Source organism: Drosophila ananassae, chromosome 2R (assembly GCF_017639315.1).
Source record: "Drosophila ananassae strain 14024-0371.13 chromosome 2R, ASM1763931v2, whole genome shotgun sequence".
NCBI classification, from domain to species: Eukaryota; Metazoa; Arthropoda; class Insecta; order Diptera; family Drosophilidae; genus Drosophila; species Drosophila ananassae.
The window spans coordinates 24,136,691-24,155,046 of record NC_057928.1 but is presented as its reverse complement, the minus strand read 5'-3'; the positions used below and the strand labels follow the sequence as shown (position 1 = coordinate 24,155,046).

Here is an 18,356-nt window from a genome sequence, read left to right as displayed (position 1 = left end):
TTGACTCTCCGACTCCGCCTCTGGCTTTGGCTTTGGCTCCTGCTCCCACTTCGTATCTATATCCGTGGCCTGGTATCCCTGTATCACTGTCCGTGTCCGAGGCGTACATAAAAAATGATAATAATAAACTTGATACAAAGTAAACATGTGTGCGTGAGCGTGCGAGTAAATTAAGCTGCGTTGGCTTCGGGAAACGTGCTTATAAAAATTATATAATTCATACCTCGTAAATATTATGGTCTGGGGGCGTGGTCAGAGTTATGAATAACGTGATTAGTTGTTAAAAAAAAGAAACCGCTTGAGTGACTTTAGCACGAATCGCACCCCATTAATGTTTTCTTCATAAATCCTTTTCCCCATTCAGATGTCCATAACACAACTGGCGACGTATCCTTCTCACCTAATTCGCAGGGCCTTAAAGCTAGTGGATCCTCGTAGCGGAATACAAAATGAAGCCCTTGAATACCTTCAAAGGGAGGAGGTAAGTCTCAATGGAAAGCTTAATATTTTACTGATTAGTTTAAGCGGGAAATATTTTACAAGATAGTACTATTTTTTAAACTAAAACCTCATTTTAGCTTGAACTCTATTTTGAGTGAATAATAAAGTAGTTAATTAACAAATAAAATATATAAATGACATCGAAGATGGCTAGATTTCAGTAAAGTAGCCCACTGTTAGCTTTACGGGTTAATGCAAACAGAGATGGCGTCTCGACAACGAGTTAGCGTCGACATTATTAGTAAACTTAACTGGCGCTCATCAGAGGCTGGCTCAGGACTTCGGCGGAAGTTTTCGCCGAAAAAGTTTGCCGGCAGTGCGAGCATATTAAACATGCTCCCAGGCGACGAGGCGGGCGAGGACTTGATGGGGTTATTGGGATGACAAGTAACGGGGCGCGTGTTGATGTTTTGACGTGAGCGCAAAACAAACTTTGGCAGGGATTTGAGCCAAGCACTTGCCATCATCTCTGGCAAATCAGTGCCGGCAAGGCGGCTTAATGAGCATCTGAAGATGTTTGGTAGACAATCCCGATACCCAACCTGAACCCGAACTTGAACCCCAACCAAAACTATTTGAAATTGCCAGGGGCGCCAGTAAAGTTTATGCCACCTGTCGGCCCCTTTTCACCGCCTGCCCGTATCTAATCAACTCATTACAGAAATTTTGGCCCCACCTGACGGCAGAAATTATATTAATGGATTATCTGTTCGTGACCGACCTTGTTAAGCGTAAGGATAGGGCCATCCTTATGATGGTATGCCTCATCGACCTGCAGGAGGATTTTCGCTACCATGTGAAGCGCGCTTTTCTCAATTATCTTCTGGGGTGAGCTGTTCATTGTTCTGGTTCCGAGCTAAAATAATTTAACTTTTTCAGGTCCAATATGGAGAGAAAGCGCTTGCAATTGGAGCAGGAGCCGCCAGATTTCCCTATCTTTACAATAATTTCGCCGGTTCCCTGGCGCTCGAATCTGTTGCGGGCCAAGTCCCGCATCGGGGAAGTGCTTATGACCACCCACCCCACAGTCCAGGCGGTTAATCGCCTATGGCACGACCTGTACGAAGACCTTGTGGTGGTGGACATGGCGCAGTTACTCCTGGCCAAGCGGCCATTGGACGCAGATACAGTCCAGGTGTTTATTAAAGAGAGCTGCGCCAATGTTCGGGATGTAAGCAATAATTAAGTTGAGTAACCTTTTCAAAATCTCCATAACAAAAAAACCCTTTCGGCAGTTACTCCTCAACGATTGGCTACCCCGCTGCGCCGATTTGATGAACGAAATGCGCGGCACTTGGAAGGACATGGTTCCCATGTCTGGAAAATATGGGGGCCGGGCGGCCGTTCTCTTCCGCTGCATCCACTCGGCGATGTCTCGCCACCTGAACAGCCTCATCAGCAAGAGCATCAACTACCTGTTCAAGGTTTTGTGTGCCTTCAAAGAGGGAAACCGCATCGATACCTACTCCATGTACGACTCCAAGCTCAAGCGAATCCCGCTAGTAACATTGATCGCCTCTGTGGTGGGTGCCCACTTTGACCATGAGCCCATCGACATGGGTCCGGGGGTCAGATCGGCAACGAATATATATGTCTACGACGAGGACGACGCAGATCCTTTCCAACAGCCACAGGCATCCATGCTAGTGGAGACGGTAAATGTGCTTTTGAAAGACTAGACTAGATTTATTTAAATTTTTTATTGCTAATTTCTCAGGCTCCTGAAATTGATGATGTGGCGCAGTTTGAGTTGGACCACAGCCACAAACTGTACATATACCCCTACATGCAGGAGCTGCCCCGTTTGTTTGTCGATCATTTCAAAAGCATTTTGGCCGTGGGTTATGACATACCGCGCCTGGAGTACGTTATGTCTGGAGGCGGTAAGTTCTGCTTATTTACAGTTTGAACAGTGTCTTTAGAAAACTCCATTTTCAGAGCCGGAAACGCATGGATTCCTGCACTATATCGACGAAGATCACACGGACTTTATGGCTCTTTGCGAAAAAGTCGAACAAATAGTCCAGGTGAATTGGCGCGGAGTCCATGTCTACCTCAAGCCCGTCTACAAGTACTACTTCGGACTCTTCAACAAGTTGATAATGCCGATGGTGGAGAAGGTTTGGACGGAGAATATCTTGCCGGAATTGGGGGTGAGTACATGGTTGTCTCCGTCCTGCAATCAGTGGGCAAGCTTGAGGCACCGCGCCTGGTTCGCGTCTTGAAGCGTATTTAATTATTTATTTCGATTTGATTACGCGCTATGATGCGTAGAATTAACATAAAATTTCATTATGCAATATTAATAGACTGCCGACAGTCAGACAGGCCGGGTGACAGGACTCGGTGGATGTAAACGTCAGGGAAACGGGTTGCGAAGCGGCTCATGGCAAAGTGCCTGGCAATTTTACGTAATTTGACAAGCTCCACCTTGTCTGAATTCGGATTATAGCGCCTGCCATACAGAGATCCCCTCGTTTCTGCTCCCGGTTTCTGGCAGTTGGCTGACTGTGTGCAATGTTTAATTAGATGCTGTTTGGCAGTTTGGCTTGGCAGCCTGTTGATTGTTCAAATTTTAGACAGCCATGCATTACAGATGCCATCTCGTGCGCTCAATTTGCGCCACAAACTGCGTCCCCCACATCCCTGAATGCAGTTTTCAGTTCGCATTCATTAAGTTTTATGAAACGACCAGAAATTTCCTCTCCTCTCGATTCGTTTGGTTTGGTTTGCTTTTTTTATGCAATTTATATAAAATAAAAATTACTTCCGACTGCGTATGCTGTCTGCTGCCTGCTGGCTGTCGATGCATGAAATGCGACTGCGTCTCGGTCCGCACCATCAGGAGCGCTGCACTGCACCGGATCAGTGGTGGCGCCACGGCACTTGCGAGGGGGTGTTGTTTGTTGCATCCTGATTGCACTCATTCGATTAGTCGTAAAATCGAAGCTCTGCTAATTTAAATTAACAAGCACTGGCTTTACACAAGCATTACACTTGATTTAATTGTTTTCTAACTACAAGAGGAAATTAAGCTTTTTAAATAATATAGTATAGATTTTAGAAATAATACTTAAAATAATTAGAAATTCTTTTTTTGAATTGATGTTTTTAATGAAACCAGTTTTCTTTTCAAATTATTTAATTAATTGTAGAGCTACAAATAAAAACTCCAAGGAAACAACTTGGGAAACCTACACTAGATATGTTTTTATTCCATGATTTTTCTACAAGTCCTTATAACCTTACTTCCTTCTACCCCTTGGATGGCACACCCCTGGGCTGCAGCCGGTGATGGAGCTGCTGAAAAAATTGCAGGCCGTGAGCGATACGACCTATTATCTGCGCGATTTCATTCCGCTCAACCTGTTCATGCTGGATAATCGCCACGTGAAGCTATCGCTGCGGATGTATGTGCGCGAAATCTACGATTTCATAATTGATTTTTACAAAGCCCTCAATTGGAACGAGAATCGAGCGTAAGTAGCCAAGCGACGGGAACAGATTGCATCAGCTAAATGAAGTGCAAGTGCTCTTTCACTTAACTTTTATGCTGACTGCCCCCCAATGCCACTTAATAGATAGCCACATATACACATTCCCATATACTTATATACACTGAATATATCTGTTTCATGTGGACTGATTTTTTCTGCCACTTCAGCATCTGCGAGGAGCTGGAGGAGATGTCGATGAAGGCGGGCGAGCGGCCCGAGGAGACGCCGGAGGTGGTGGCCCTGCAGAACTACATCAACGAGTGCCGGGAGATGCGCATATTCGCCATCAAGGATGAAATCAAGAACGTGTTGAAGCGCGTCGTCTTCCTGCTGACACACACCTACCTGTCCAGTGAGTGATGCAATTGGTTCTGTTTGGTCTGGTCCGGTCTGGTCTGGTGTGTTCTGATCTGGTCAGGACTGGAGCACCCTTGCATCCAGGCACCCATATTTTCCACTCTTGCGCTTCTGTTGTAGCTTCGTTCCCCTTTCGCTGTTTGTGCAGCTGACCAAGCGAGCTCTTTCTCCTGTATTTCTAACCCATACCCATACAGTGAGAGAAAAGAGTGGGAATCATATGGGCTATTCTTGGGTTTATTTAGGGGATAACCAAGAGAAGGAAATAATTGGAATATTTAAGAGAAAATTGTTTAGAAAACTGTCGATAGTGAAAGATAATTAACATATATTCCCTTAAGTTCTTCAAACAATCACTTGACAAAATAACATTTAACATTTGGTAGAAAAGAGTATGTCCTTTTATAAAAAAACAACAAACCTTAACAAACCTAGACACATTTTTTGCTGTGCAATTAGTGTGTTTGCTCTGCTCCGTGTTTGGCTTTTGCCATTGTGGGGAGAAGGGGCAGCAGGAAGGAAGTCAGGAAGGATGGGGCGGATGAATGGTTAGCGCGTTTGTTGCGGGAGAAGGGGCAGGAAGTGCAGCCTCGCTTAACATAATTAACCTCAACTAACAAGCTGAGTCTACTAATTGGTTTTATAATTACTTGCGGTGAGACACCAAACATTGAGCTCCGCTAATACCCCGAAAATGCAACTTAATGAGCTTAACAAATTCATGAATGTGTGAAAGTTGCTTTGACAACCGACAAATGCAGACGGCAAATGCCCACAGATACGCCAGAGATACCGAGATACTCGGATACAAAGATACTCATTCACACACAAACCAGCAGTAGACAGCCAGACAATTGCGAGTTATCCTCAAGTGTCGTGTGTATCTTTCGAATAGCTACAATGTGTACTTCAGATCTGTCTGTCTGTCTAGCTGGTTTCCATCCGTGCAGCTTTGTCACACCAAATGCGGACGGATGCGGCTTGTCAGGACCCTGAAATACTTGAACATATGCGTATAATTAATTAGTTTGTCTCGGGGAAAAAGAAAGACTCGCAAGCCCAATTAATTAGGAGTTAAGCGCAGTAAATTAGCAGTCGGAAATCGAGTGGATTCCTATAGTCTCCATCTGCCACATCCACAGGCGATGAACTTCATCTCAACTCGCGCACATTTATCCTGCCCGGGGAACTCGAAGAGGTCCTGGACCTGAGCGCCGCCCGTCTCGCGGTGGTGCGCGATAATCTGGAGATGGCCCTGCGGTAAGTGGCATGCAGATTAGAACCTGATCCCGGACAGATCCCGATACTAATGCTCCTCATCCTGACAGGGAGAGACGGTTGGAGTTCGAGAAGCTGCTGGCCCAGGAGAAGCGTACGATGGACGGCTTCCGTATCCGGGAAATCCGGGATGTGCTCACGCTCGACGAGCTCAAGGAGCGGGTGGATACGGTCGACTTGCTCTTCACCACCATCGAGGTGAGCGATTGCAGCAACTTATCCATTATATATTTACTCGGTTTTGTTTGGTTTCTTGGGCTTCCACGTTAAGGTTGTTGATTTAATGTTTTGGTTTTGCAAATGGAAGGTCTTTAAAAAGTACTTCATTGGTAGCAGTTATTATTGGCATATCCATTTTACTGTTTTTTGTTTACCATATCTTTTTTTTGTAATCCCCAGAACCTAAGCAGAGAGGCCAAGGCCATTAATATAGAGGAAGTCCTACTCCAAATCGATGTGTCTGCCTTTCCGCTCCTCGCAGAGATTATCGAGAAAATGGAGCCCATCGAGAAGCTGTGGAAGACGTCATACGAGTTCGAAAAGGATTATCTTATTTGGTAAGGCTGGGAGTCAATGAGAAGCCCAGGGCAATTATACTTTTGTCAGCCAGGGGGCGATGGTATGACACTTCCAAATATTCGAAATTGAAATGGCCCCGGTCCGGCAGTCATTTCCATTGACATTGCTGCACGCAAATCCCAATACTAATTCCCAACCCAGGGTGAAATTCCAGCAAAAAGTTGAGTGGTTCCGATTCTGAGCCACCGCTTATGATGAAGGTTCTCCCTCTGCTACTCATCCCCTACCCCTCCCACCTCCCCGTATTCTCCAGTTGAAGTTCCTTTATCGTGTATTTCTATTTACATCTGCTCTGGTGTTTCCAGGATGTTCGAGCGCTTCGAATGCCTTAATGCGGATGGAGTGCGGGAGCAAGTGGAGAATATGCACAAGGTAAGTAGTTGCAAAGTCGGAAGTTGTCATTCCAGCAGCTCCAGCAGAAGCCCCAGTAGCTGGCGGAAATAAAAACGAGCAACGACCGACAAAGTTTGAGCTGTTGTCGGATTTCTGCTGCTCAACTGCCCATGCATGGGTCCTGCTGCAGCTCCTTTGTGTCCTGTCCTTCTGTGAGTTCCCGCCTGTCTGTCGGTCGGGAACTCTCTGCCTGTTTGTCCCTCTGTAAGCCAATGTAGCAACTAAAATGCAACTAAAAACCTCAGGCCACCTAGGGCAGCAATAGTAGCCAGCCAAACCAAGTCGAGCTACAGCCATTTGTTGGTTGCCGGCTACAAAAACGTAGGAAAGTTCCACTTGGCAGCCGAAAAGTATGCATAGAAAAAATGCCAACATATTTGGCGGCAAAAGATGAGGATTCAAAGTAGGGGATTGGCTTAGGTATTGGTGAATTTTTCTCTGAAGGCCAGCCAGGGACAAGGGCCACCCCTTTAGGTGCCTGTGGGAAGCCATACCGGAGCCTCTAAAAAAAAATCAGCACAAATGCGCAAAGGGAAAGTCAGTTGAATTCAATTTTTCGGCGTAACTGAGGCGGCAAAGTAAGGACATAAGAGACCCAACCACAATTTTCAAACTTTCCAACGGCGAAGTCTAGGATACTCTGGGGAATCTTATTTTTTTCCGTTAGGAGAGTAGTAAAATTTAGGAAATTCCAAAAATGTAAAATTTAAGACACTATAGCGAAAGAAAACATTAAAACTAATTTCATATGAAAGATAGGATCTACTTAGAGCACAGTCAAAAAAGGGGACTATCCTATCCTAATATGCATCCTGATAAAAATGGCATTCTAGGCAAAGTTATGGAACTCTTCGCTTGGCCTTACACACTATAATCTCTACTCCTTTTTATTATCAGATTATGTACAAGCTTTCCCGGCAATTGGCCTACAATCCTGTGGCCAAGAGAGCCGCCGAGCAGGTACGCATGAAGATTGAAAAGTTTCGCGTCTATCTACCCGTCTTGGACTCGATTTGTCGGCATGGATTAGAAAGGCGTCACTGGGACCAAATCTCCAAGATCTTGGGTCGCAAGGTCAACCCGAAGTTGTTCCCCACGCTGAAGGATATGATCGATGTGGACATAATGAGCATTTTGCCGCAGCTTGAGGAGATTGCTAATGCAGCAGGAAAGGAGTACGACTTGAACAACGGACTGCGAATTATGCAGAGCGACTGGAAGGACGTGATGTTCGAGATTATGCAATACCGCGACTCGGACACTCACATTTTGGCCAGTATCGACGACATTCAGACTCTCCTGGACGACCACATAATGCGCACCCAGGCCATGAAGCGATCGCCCTTTATCGTGGCCCTCGGATCGAAGGCGGATGATTGGGAGGCGCGACTGCTCCTCATCCAGAATATCATCGATGCATGGACACAGGTGCAGATCACTTGGATGTACCTGGAACCGATTTTCAGCAGCGAGGACATCATGCGACAAATGCCGCTGGAGGGACGCAACTTCAAGGCCGTGGACAAGCTGTGGCGCAAAATCATGAAGCATACTTTATTGGATCGCCATGTGATGGCGGCCACTGAGTATCCGGAAATGTTGGAAATCTTCACAAAGGCCATTGAGGATCTAGAGACGGTCCAGAAGGGTTTGAACACATATCTGGAGCAGAAGCGACTCTTCTTTGCCCGATTCTTCTTCTTGTCCAATGATGAGTTACTGGAGATTCTTTCGGAGACCAAGGACCCGATGCGAGTGCAGCCACATTTGAGGAAGTGCTTTGAGGGAGTAAGTAGACAACTCAATTTATTTTTTCATATTCACTAAAATATTGGTGAATTGGACATTGTTAGATTGGCTCTCTGAATTTTGACGAGCAGATGGAGATTACCGAGATGATTAGTGACGAAGAAGAACGTGTCGCCCTGGTGCACAAAATCAATCCGCAAGCGGCCAATGTGAGCTTCTCCCCCTGTTTCACAAATTCCCATTATTAATTTATCCATCGGCTTTTAAAGGGCCTCGTCGAGATTTGGCTAAAGGAGGTGGAGATGGTGATGCTGGAAAGCGTGAAGGAGCAGATGCACGAGGCCTGGGAGGACTACGCCATGGTGGAGCGAATTTCCTGGGTGGTAAGCTGGCCCGGACAGGTGGTCCAAGGCATATCCTGCATGGCCTGGACCTACGAGGTGAGTCCAACGACTTGATGGAAATCCGCGGCAACCACAAGGGCGTCGTCTGCTGGACAACGGATGTCAATCAGCCGGCTGTCAGAAGGCGGCACTCTTGCCCTTTTTCCTCTGACATTGGGATTAGCTGTTGTTTCCCCCAGCATTGGGGTTCCTTTGTAAGCGTCTCCCTTTTGAGTGCTTTGACTTTGAGGGAGAACTGTGCCAGTCCAACAGCGAAATTGAAAATCATATTTCGCTCTTTATTTGCCTTCGCTTCGCTGCCATTTCTTAGACACTTTATGGTGCTCTGTGCTGCACTTTTCCCGTTTTCCCTGCAGGTCGAGGAGGCCATCGAGACGAAGACGCTGCCGGCTTATTTGGAGAAGTCCAATCTGCAGATTGCCGACCTGGTGCAATTGGTGCGCACGGATCTACAGACCGGAGTGCGGATAGCCGTGGAGGCGTTGATTGTGTTGGATGTACACGGTAGGTGGGGGCAGTGCTACACGTGAATATTTCACTGCCTGGTTGAAGAAAACCTTGAATTTCCTTAAATTTTGTAAACATTTTTGATGTTCTTGCTATCCTTTAACAGATCGCGATGTGGTCAAGTATCTGACGGATATAAGGATATCAAACATACAGGACTTTGACTGGATCTCCCAGCTGCGCTACTACTGGAAAGTTAACGACAGTAAGTGGCCCTGTTTTGGGAATACTGAATAATACCACAACTATGCCCATAAATCCCCGAATATTGTACTTTGCAGAGAACGAGGAATGGGTGTGCGTTAGCATGGTGGTCACAGATGTCCAGTATGGCATGGAGTACCTGGGCAATCTGCCCCGTCTGGTGGTCACTCCTCTCACGGATCGTTGCTACCGGTGGGTACCGTACCAATCTACCATATTATATAGTATGGACACTCTATATCTTACTCAAATCCCGTGTCCCTATATGAATACGAAAAATATTAATTGACAAACCGTAGCAAAAACCCCCTGGACTACCCTTTTTGCGACACGTATCCAGGCTGCATCTAAAAGTCAGACGAGAAGCCAGCCACGATTATTGGAAAAATATTTATTTTATTTCGCTGCATTTTAAATTTATTTTCATTTTTCAAACAAAATACGCAAAAAGAGCTGAAAACCTTTTTGATGTTTAAGCTGCCTACGACAAACAATAACAATAACAACAAAAACAATAGCAACAACAAAAAGAAACGACCAATGCAACAACAAAAAAGGACAACAAAGTCCTGGATTCAGGACTAAAAGAAGGACACACACAAACTGGTAGCAGTAGCAGGCTGGCTGGCAGGCGTCGTTTGGCAAGCCGGCAGAAAGGACATTTTAATGGGGTTTCCGATAAAACTTTTATATTAAACAAATAAATCAATGTTGGACAGTTTTTCACACACAGCCATACAAGCACACACAAACACACACACTTGCCCATACATAAACACAGCACACTAACACTCATGCATGGATAGTTAAAAAAAGGACGAAAAAGCAAACCGAGTGTATATATAGATATTTGTACGGTTATGCCGGAAAAAGCTAAAAAATATATGCACAAGCAACCAAAGTGGGGACACTGCCAATATGATAAAAATATGAACTTGCAAAACAAGCGAAAAAAATAAGGAATGTACGAAATGGTATGGTTTTCCTATTTGAGCAAGTCGAATAGAAAGATGCCTTCAAAAGGTTGGTAACGTAATAGAACAAATCATTTCAGAATTAATGGTGGATGTTACTCGCACATTTCTTATTTCATATCTATGATTGAGATATGTTATGAGAATGATTAGAAATATTAGAGTTTTAAGCTCAACTTCTGTCGGCAAACCAGATATTCCAGTCCATATTCCCCAAAAACAATATTATACTTCCTGCTTGGGGGTGGAAAAAATTCCCATAAATGACAATTTTTTAAGCTGCTACCGTGAGAAATGTGAAAAAATGCAAAATAGATATTAAAAGCATTCCCCCAACCTTCCCATTCATCAACTCTTTTGTAAAACCTACTTCTTTCTTTTTTTTTTCAATTTCACAGGACTTTGATGGGCGCTTTGAAGCTATGCTTGGGAGGAGCTCCCGAGGGACCTGCCGGAACTGGCAAGACGGAGACCTGCAAGGATCTGGCCAAGGCAGTGGCCAAGAAGTGCGTCGTCTTCAATTGCTCCGACGGCTTGGACTACAAGGCCCTGGGCAAGTTCTTCAAGGTGAGCCAATAGACGCGGAGATACACACAGAGATTCCCTGTTTTTTCGGAGCGTCGTACTGTCTGCGATTTGCCACTCGACTGCTTTCTAATTGATGGGCCCCACAAAACAGAGCCATTAATCTCGCAAAGAACTCGTCTTGATGCTTCGGCACACGCAACAATCGTGACTTTCAATACCACGACACAAGCATGGTTAATTTGCTTGATGTCAGACACACTGGAGCCTTTCGATTCGATTTTCCCTTCCAATTCCCCGTGTGGCTCGTATGTTTATTGAAATTTATGCAGCAATCGGGATAATCGCATTTTACCCAGTCGCCGCTGACTAATTAGGCAGTTTGCGAAAGTAATGGTCCAGTTCCCCACTCCACTCCACTCTACTCCTATGCGATCCACTTCAGACCACTTTACTCCACTTCATTGGGGCTTATGCAAATTTTTATTTGCAGGTCATTAACCGTTCCCTCAGAACTTCAAGAACCCCAAGAGGCACACGCACATCTTAAGTGGGTGCTGAAATCGTGTAGTAAAATTTATGTTTCCATAGGCTCTAATCGTTTAATACCCCGACACCGGCCCCCGGCTGGCTAATTGCATAATAGTTCCTAAGCCACTAAAATGGATAAATATCGAGAGGTGAGCGGGGTGGCTGGCTGACTGGCTACTTATACTCGATTCTGTTCGATTCGATTCGACAAGAGTGAGCGTGCGACCGGCAGAGATCAACTAAACTTCTCGTTAATTTGCATGGGATTTGTATTAATAATGCCTCGTCTCCGTACCTCCAAGACCCCGTAGGCCCCTTCGACGTCCGAGCATCTTTACTTTAGTTTGCCGATAGTCGGTGATAGGAGAGCCCATAAATTGCCCGCGCGCTTCTCAATTTAAATTAATGAATTTATGCGATGGGGACCCACTTGAGCTGGACGGTTGTTTGTTCTTTTTTTATCGCTTAATTTGGGTCCGATGAGTCTGGTTTTAGAAAGTCGTTCTGTGCTTTGTCACCAACTGGACTGGCATTTGTTCTAATAATCTCTAGGAAGTCGTAAATCTCCGGCCCCGATGTTCACCCACTGGGCAGGTTTCTGATGCTACGTAGTTGGGCTGGGAGACAATGTTGCTGCAATAAAATAATTTGCAATTGACAAAATATGCGAAATATGCCAAGGCAATTTCAGTGCCCGGAGCGTTGTTTGAGAGCAGTAATCGTAAATAAATTAAATGGAAATAAAATGGCCACAACAATGGATGTCGAGGCGAACAAAAGGCGCATCCGAATGGCAGGGAAAAGTTATCGCAGCAAAAGCAGCAATCCCCAGAAGTGGGTGGTTGGCAAACCACTCTAAACAAAGTTCAAAGTGTGCAAAGGCAATAGCCACTCTCCTTTTTTTTGCTCTGTTGGCCTCGCCAAACAAGTTCCTAACACAACAGCGGCGTCACCTGCCAGCCCCTCCTCTGCTGCATAGAGGCGCTAATTGTACAATGGTCGGCCAGGTGAAACTGCAAGGACCACACCGCGTTGGTGCAGGGGCACAACAGTGGCTGCAAAAAGCGTGCGAACGCGCAACAGAATGTAAACCAACTGTGAAAGGTGCAAGGGGGAATCCTTGCGGAAGTATCAACAGAAGCCACTTGCCAAACAGCCAACACTGGAACATACAAGAGCAACAGCTGCCCCCGGGCGCCCAAATTCGATAGGTGACTGTGCTTATTTTAGCCCAGGGTCAGAGTTCAGTCTTTCAATTTAAGGTAATGGGCTATAAAGTCTCCTCACATGGGCTTTTTTAGTTCTTTAGACTAAAGCAAAATGTGTATTTCCAAATAATATTCATCCTCACTTCACTTCAACAACTGCAATTTCGGGAACATAAGTTCTCGATTTCCACTCTTCCCTTTCATGATTCCCAAATAATTGCTCATGTAAATAAAAACTTGAATAATTCAGTTTGCAACTTTCGTTGGATGGCAGCCCTCTTGTGCATCTGAATAGTTTCAAACAAAGGGCTTCCCTAATTAGGAGAAACTCAAACCTTTTCTTCAGTAAACTATCGAGTAATGGAATAGCTGGTACATGGCCGGGGGGCGGCTCACAGGACATATCAGCTATGGATATGCCACTCTCCCACTCACTCCCTCGCCGATATAGATACAGCATATGGTACACAGCATATAGCATTATATGTACACAGCGTATAGCACTTGCAGTCAGGTCAGTTGGCTGCTTTGGCGATGTGCTCCGAGGGTACTGGGGGATGTGGGATAGGTTGGCGCTGGAGGTGGAGGTGGAGTAACTGGGGGCTTCCAGCTGGGATAAAACAGCATATTTATTGCAACATGCAAAAGGAAGCATATCAAAGGGTCGTCCTGCCCATATCGACCCCGCCGTGGCCTCTGAAAACCCTGGACACTGAAAACAGAAACCGAACCATGAGAAAGAGAAAATAATGTTTATGCTGCTGTTTGCTTTTACCACTTTCCTCATCGCCTGTGTTACAGAGAAAAAAAGCTTATATCCTTTTTTTATTTTTTAACAAACAACATTAGGTTTCAAACTAAAAATGTGATTTCAAGGGAGAAGTGGATACAACTCAATAGGGATTGTGATTATCCTTAATTAGTAAGATATTTTCTCAATGTACTCGAGTATGGGTTGATTCCCTGGCACTCTTGTCCAGGAATTTCTGTTTCTATTTGTGTGCTCTATTTTTTCAGTCCTGTTCAGTTTGGTTTCGTGCTATCCTGTGCTGTTTTGACTACCCCATACCTCTTTTTTTCTTTTCAGGGCTTGGCTCAATCGGGCGCCTGGGCCTGCTTCGACGAGTTCAACCGTATCGAACTGGAGGTGCTCTCCGTGGTGGCGCAACAGATCCTGACCATCCAGCGGGCCATTGGACGCAAGGTTGTGAAATTCTTTTTCGAGGACACAATGCTAAAACTGGATCCGACTTGTACCATATTCATAACCATGAATCCCGGGTGAGTAGAGAGGAGATTCGAATTGCGAACCTGGAAACAGCAGCTGCGGTTTCACGCATCGCATTTTTTTCCGCACTCGACACTCACTTCCTTTTTTGTTTTTTTATTTTCTGTCCGAACCGGGGCTGGAACCGGGGCATTTGAAAATGCATTTAGTTACTTTGTAAGCCAGAACGGCCTACCACTGCCGAAGAGATGGCCGGAGAGAAGATACGGCGTGGTGGAGTCGGGTAGAGGTGTAGAGGTGGACGCAGTGCGTTCCGATATTGGTAGTTATTGCGTTATTGGAGATTTTCCCAACGGGATATTTATTGCTTTGGCATGCATATGGAACAGCTGCGACAAACATGCATATTAGCCCGGCTACGGCTACGGCTACGGCTAGGGCTACGGCTACGGCTATGGCTGTCTCTTTCTTTATGCCGTACTCCTCTCCGGCCGTAACTGATTGCGCCATTCAGCGAAGGTCTTAATTTCGATTCGACGTCGCTTTGCTTTTGCCAGTGTGCTTTTGCTTTTGCGTTGCCATTGCCATTGCTTTGCCATTGCCAGCAGGCAGACACATCCAGCCAGCTAGCCGGGCCAGGACCTGTGCCTGTGCCTGTGCCGGTGCCGCCTGCCAGTGCTGCTTTTTTCTCTCCGGTTTTTCTGCCAGTCTGCCAATTTGTCACGCAACCAGACGTTCTTAAGAGCAGTCACTCATATTGGTTATTGGCCCTGGTATGGAACTCAGAGGGGCATCGGGGGCTGTCCGGAGGAAAATGGCCCTGTGTTTAGTATTTATGCCATTAGCACTTGCACTTTGATGAATTTGATTGCCCAACGGGCTCTAATCCTGCGTCTACTCTATGCCTTTCCGTCCCCTTTAAATTTTGCTTTTATTTCCACAGTTATGCCGGTCGAACTGAGCTGCCGGACAATCTGAAGGTCCTGTTCCGGACAGTGGCCATGATGGTGCCGGATTACGCCATGATCGGCGAGATAACGCTGTACTCAAACGGATTCGATATGGCCAGGAACCTCTCCCAGAAGATCGTCCAGGCCTATAAGCTCTGCTCCGAGCAGTTGTCCTCGCAGTCGCATTACGATTACGGTAGGTGTATCCTTTTGTCTTAAATTCCAAATCCTTAAATGATAAAAATATATTATTGTGATGAGCAACAAGTTTCTCTTCAATGTGGTACTATCTATTTTGTAGAGTTATCCCGACATTAGACCTACACCTGGCTAATAAGGCGCAAAAGTAGTCAACAACACATGTTGTTCCTTTTTTTCTAGCCAAGTTTCCGGCGGAGCTGGTTTTCAGCAGGGACTTTCCATTGGAGAAGGGCAACAACTTTCCGGATGTCTCATGTCCTCCTGCGTGCCTGTCCGTCCCTCCTTCGTCCTTGTCGCCATCTTTTACTTCTTTTCCTTCTTTCTGCTTGTTTCAAGGCAAAGATATTGCTCCTTTTACGACGTAACATGTCATATGACATTACAGCATGCCTGTGTATGCCACTCCGTCCGGATTTTTAGACTATATGTATGTGTGTGCGTTGCATCTTTGTCCAGCCGCTGGCTGCAATTGCGGGAAGGCAGCTGTGTGCAAGTTTATGTGCAAAGTACATTTGATCAGTATCTTATTTTGAGTTTAAATTGAAAAACTTTCTTGCAAGTTTGCTGCGCTTTTGTGTTGCGTGTGTGAGAGACAAATGGCACATGGACACACACAGAGCCACATTGTAAGCACGTGTGTTTGTTTCTCATGTGTCGGTGTCTGTATTTGCCGCTCTGCCAAGTAATAATAAAAACTATTTGTACATTTAGTTGCCGCCCCACTCGCACTCCCGCATCCTTGCCACTCCTGTCCAGATGTTTTTGCAACGTTGCAAAAGTTTAGCATTTTCCTGGCGCTATAATGAAGCCAGGAATCGGTGTGGGCGGCAAGGTGATAGAGGCAGCACTCGCAGGATTCGCAGGACTCTGCGACGCCATCAGCGTCCGCATCGCCAAATACCTGAAATGGAGCTACTGAGTTATGTGCCGCATAACTGTCAAGCTAATGCCCTCTAACCTGCACTTTGAAACTTCAGCAGACCCCTCCAACAAAAAACAGTTCGACTTCCTGAGTTCCAATTCAAAATAATTCTAATTTGAACAAGAGCATGTTTAGTCATAGTACTGTTCAATAGTAGGTCCATTTTAGGCCCTATTTTTATATTATTTTCTATAATCTGTATTTACGAATCCTTACTGTACGTTTATTTGCCAGGAATGCGCGCCGTAAAGTCCGTCCTGCTGGCATCCGCCTCCCTGCGCCGACTGTACACTGACCTGCCGGAGCCGGAGATTGTCCTGCGTGCCATCGTCGATGTCAATTTGCCAAAATTCCTGGAGCAGGATATTTCGCTCTTCATTGGCATCTACATGGATCTATTCCCCGGCGTGGAGCTGCCCATGGTAAGGGACAGGTCATCTGTCAAAATCATTTATCATTCTTCAGGTGTAATGACCCGCAACCGGCGACAATTAATGCGATAATGAGCTGATGATTAATACACAAAAATGCTATTCAGACATCAAATATTTTCAGGTCTAAGGATGAGTAAAAATACGAATATTCCATTAATTTATGCCATTTAAGGCATGATTCTGGGCTTCGAAAACCTCGAAAACATATATATACCATTTATTAACTCCCACTTTATTCACCCAACCCCTTTTGCCATATTTTTCATATTTTATTTACGCCATCCTCCTCAACCCTCCTCCTTCCCGATGGATAGCCGCAACGTGGCGACATACTCAAGTGGCTTCACATCAACCTGGCGGAGCGGAATCTGCAGGCGACGCCGTGGTATTTGGAGAAAATTCTGCAGATATACGAGATGTTGCTCGTGCGGCACGGCCTCATGATTGTGGGAGCTGCCATGGGCGGCAAGACCACTGCCTACCAGGTGGGTATCTCAGTTTCAGGCGTCCCATGCATTGCACGTTTATTAATTTTGTCGGCCAGCCAATTAAATGGCTTGGAATTAATGGCTTAACAAACGACTCTATCAGCAAGGGTAAAATGCGGTATTAAAGGTGGATTTTTTGGTCTGGTTATAAAAAATTAATAGAAAAAGGAAAATTTTATAAATACAACTTCATTAAATTTGTATATATTTTTAGGTTCTTGCGCAAACCCTGCGAAATGTGTCCACTGACGAATCGTGCACCTTGAAGGAGTTCCCGGTCGTTTTCCGCATCATCAACCCAAAGGCCATTACCATGGGACAACTGTATGGACGCTTTGATCCCGTCTCACATGAGTGGTACGACGGTGTCTTGGCCAAAACCTTCAGGGAACAAGTACAAGGGCCTAAAACAGAACGCGCCTGGGTGATGTTCGACGGCCCTGTGGATGCTGTGTGGATTGAAAACTTGAACACTGTGCTGGACGATAACAAGAAACTCTGCCTGATGTCTGGAGAAATCATGCAGATGACCAAGCTGATGAACATGATGTTTGAGCCGGCGGATTTGGAGCAGGCTTCTCCGGCCACTGTATCCCGTTGCGGCATGATCTACATGGAGCCGTCGCAGCTGGGCTGGCGGGCATTCCACAAGAGTTTCATCAATGTCCTGGTCAATAAGGTGGGCCTCAACGAAATCTACATGAACTTGTACGAGGACTTGGTCAACTGGCTGATTCCGGCGGCTCTGGAATTTCTACCGCAGTGCAAGCAAATGCTGGAGCTGTCGCCCCTCTATCAATACCAGATCTTCTCGCGCTTCTTCCTGCACTTCCTGGAGAAGCACAAGCAGTTCAATCAGGTCTGGTTCCAGCAGATGTTCCTCTTCTGCTATGCCTGGGCCTATTGCTCAGCCCTCACGGGAGAGGGCCAAAAGACCTTCGATGCTTTGCTGCGCAAGGTGATCTACGGATCGAACGAGACCTATCCCAAGCCGAAGTACTTCTCTCTGAATCGCGGCCAAATGTTCCCGGAGAAATTGGTGTTCCTGGACTATAGGTTTGACGAGGCAGAGAACTGGTGGACATGGCAGAAGAGTGACGACAGCGGCACTCCGGCCAACTTCCCAGAGCAGGCTCAGATCAGTGAGCTGATCGTGCCCACCAAGGAGACGGGCTACATTTCATATTGGCAGGATTTTTGTATATCGAAGTCGTACGCCATGCTGGTCGTTGGGCCAACGGGTACGGGAAAGAGTGCCATTATCACCAGCAACCTGCTGGGCCTGCCCAAGTTTGCCAACCTTATTAATGTCATCAACTTCTCGGCTCGAACTTCGGCGCAAATGGTCCAGGACACGATCATGAGCAAGCTGGACAGGCGACGCAAAGGGGTCTTTGGACCCTCTCTGGGCAAGAAGGCAAGTCAA

At 45.9% G+C, this 18,356-nt stretch overlaps 1 protein-coding gene across 1 annotated transcript in view; it reads left to right on the top strand.

The window, feature by feature from the left end:
* The window catches only part of LOC6507719 (dynein axonemal heavy chain 3), a 34,018-nt gene that overhangs the window by 3,382 nt on the left and 12,280 nt on the right, over nt 1-18,356 (top strand). Inside the window, 24 exon segments of the mRNA XM_044715096.1 lie at nt 365-481; nt 1,163-1,329; nt 1,381-1,672; nt 1,737-2,156; nt 2,219-2,384; nt 2,440-2,654; nt 3,790-3,980; nt 4,166-4,350; nt 5,498-5,615; nt 5,684-5,831; nt 6,033-6,190; nt 6,518-6,584; nt 7,503-8,393; nt 8,459-8,563; nt 8,624-8,794; nt 9,115-9,262; nt 9,372-9,470; nt 9,547-9,661; nt 10,842-11,010; nt 13,795-13,988; nt 14,879-15,081; nt 16,243-16,430; nt 16,757-16,927; nt 17,145-18,347. Coding sequence (XP_044571031.1) covers nt 365-481; nt 1,163-1,329; nt 1,381-1,672; nt 1,737-2,156; nt 2,219-2,384; nt 2,440-2,654; nt 3,790-3,980; nt 4,166-4,350; nt 5,498-5,615; nt 5,684-5,831; nt 6,033-6,190; nt 6,518-6,584; nt 7,503-8,393; nt 8,459-8,563; nt 8,624-8,794; nt 9,115-9,262; nt 9,372-9,470; nt 9,547-9,661; nt 10,842-11,010; nt 13,795-13,988; nt 14,879-15,081; nt 16,243-16,430; nt 16,757-16,927; nt 17,145-18,347 — 5,901 coding nt within the window.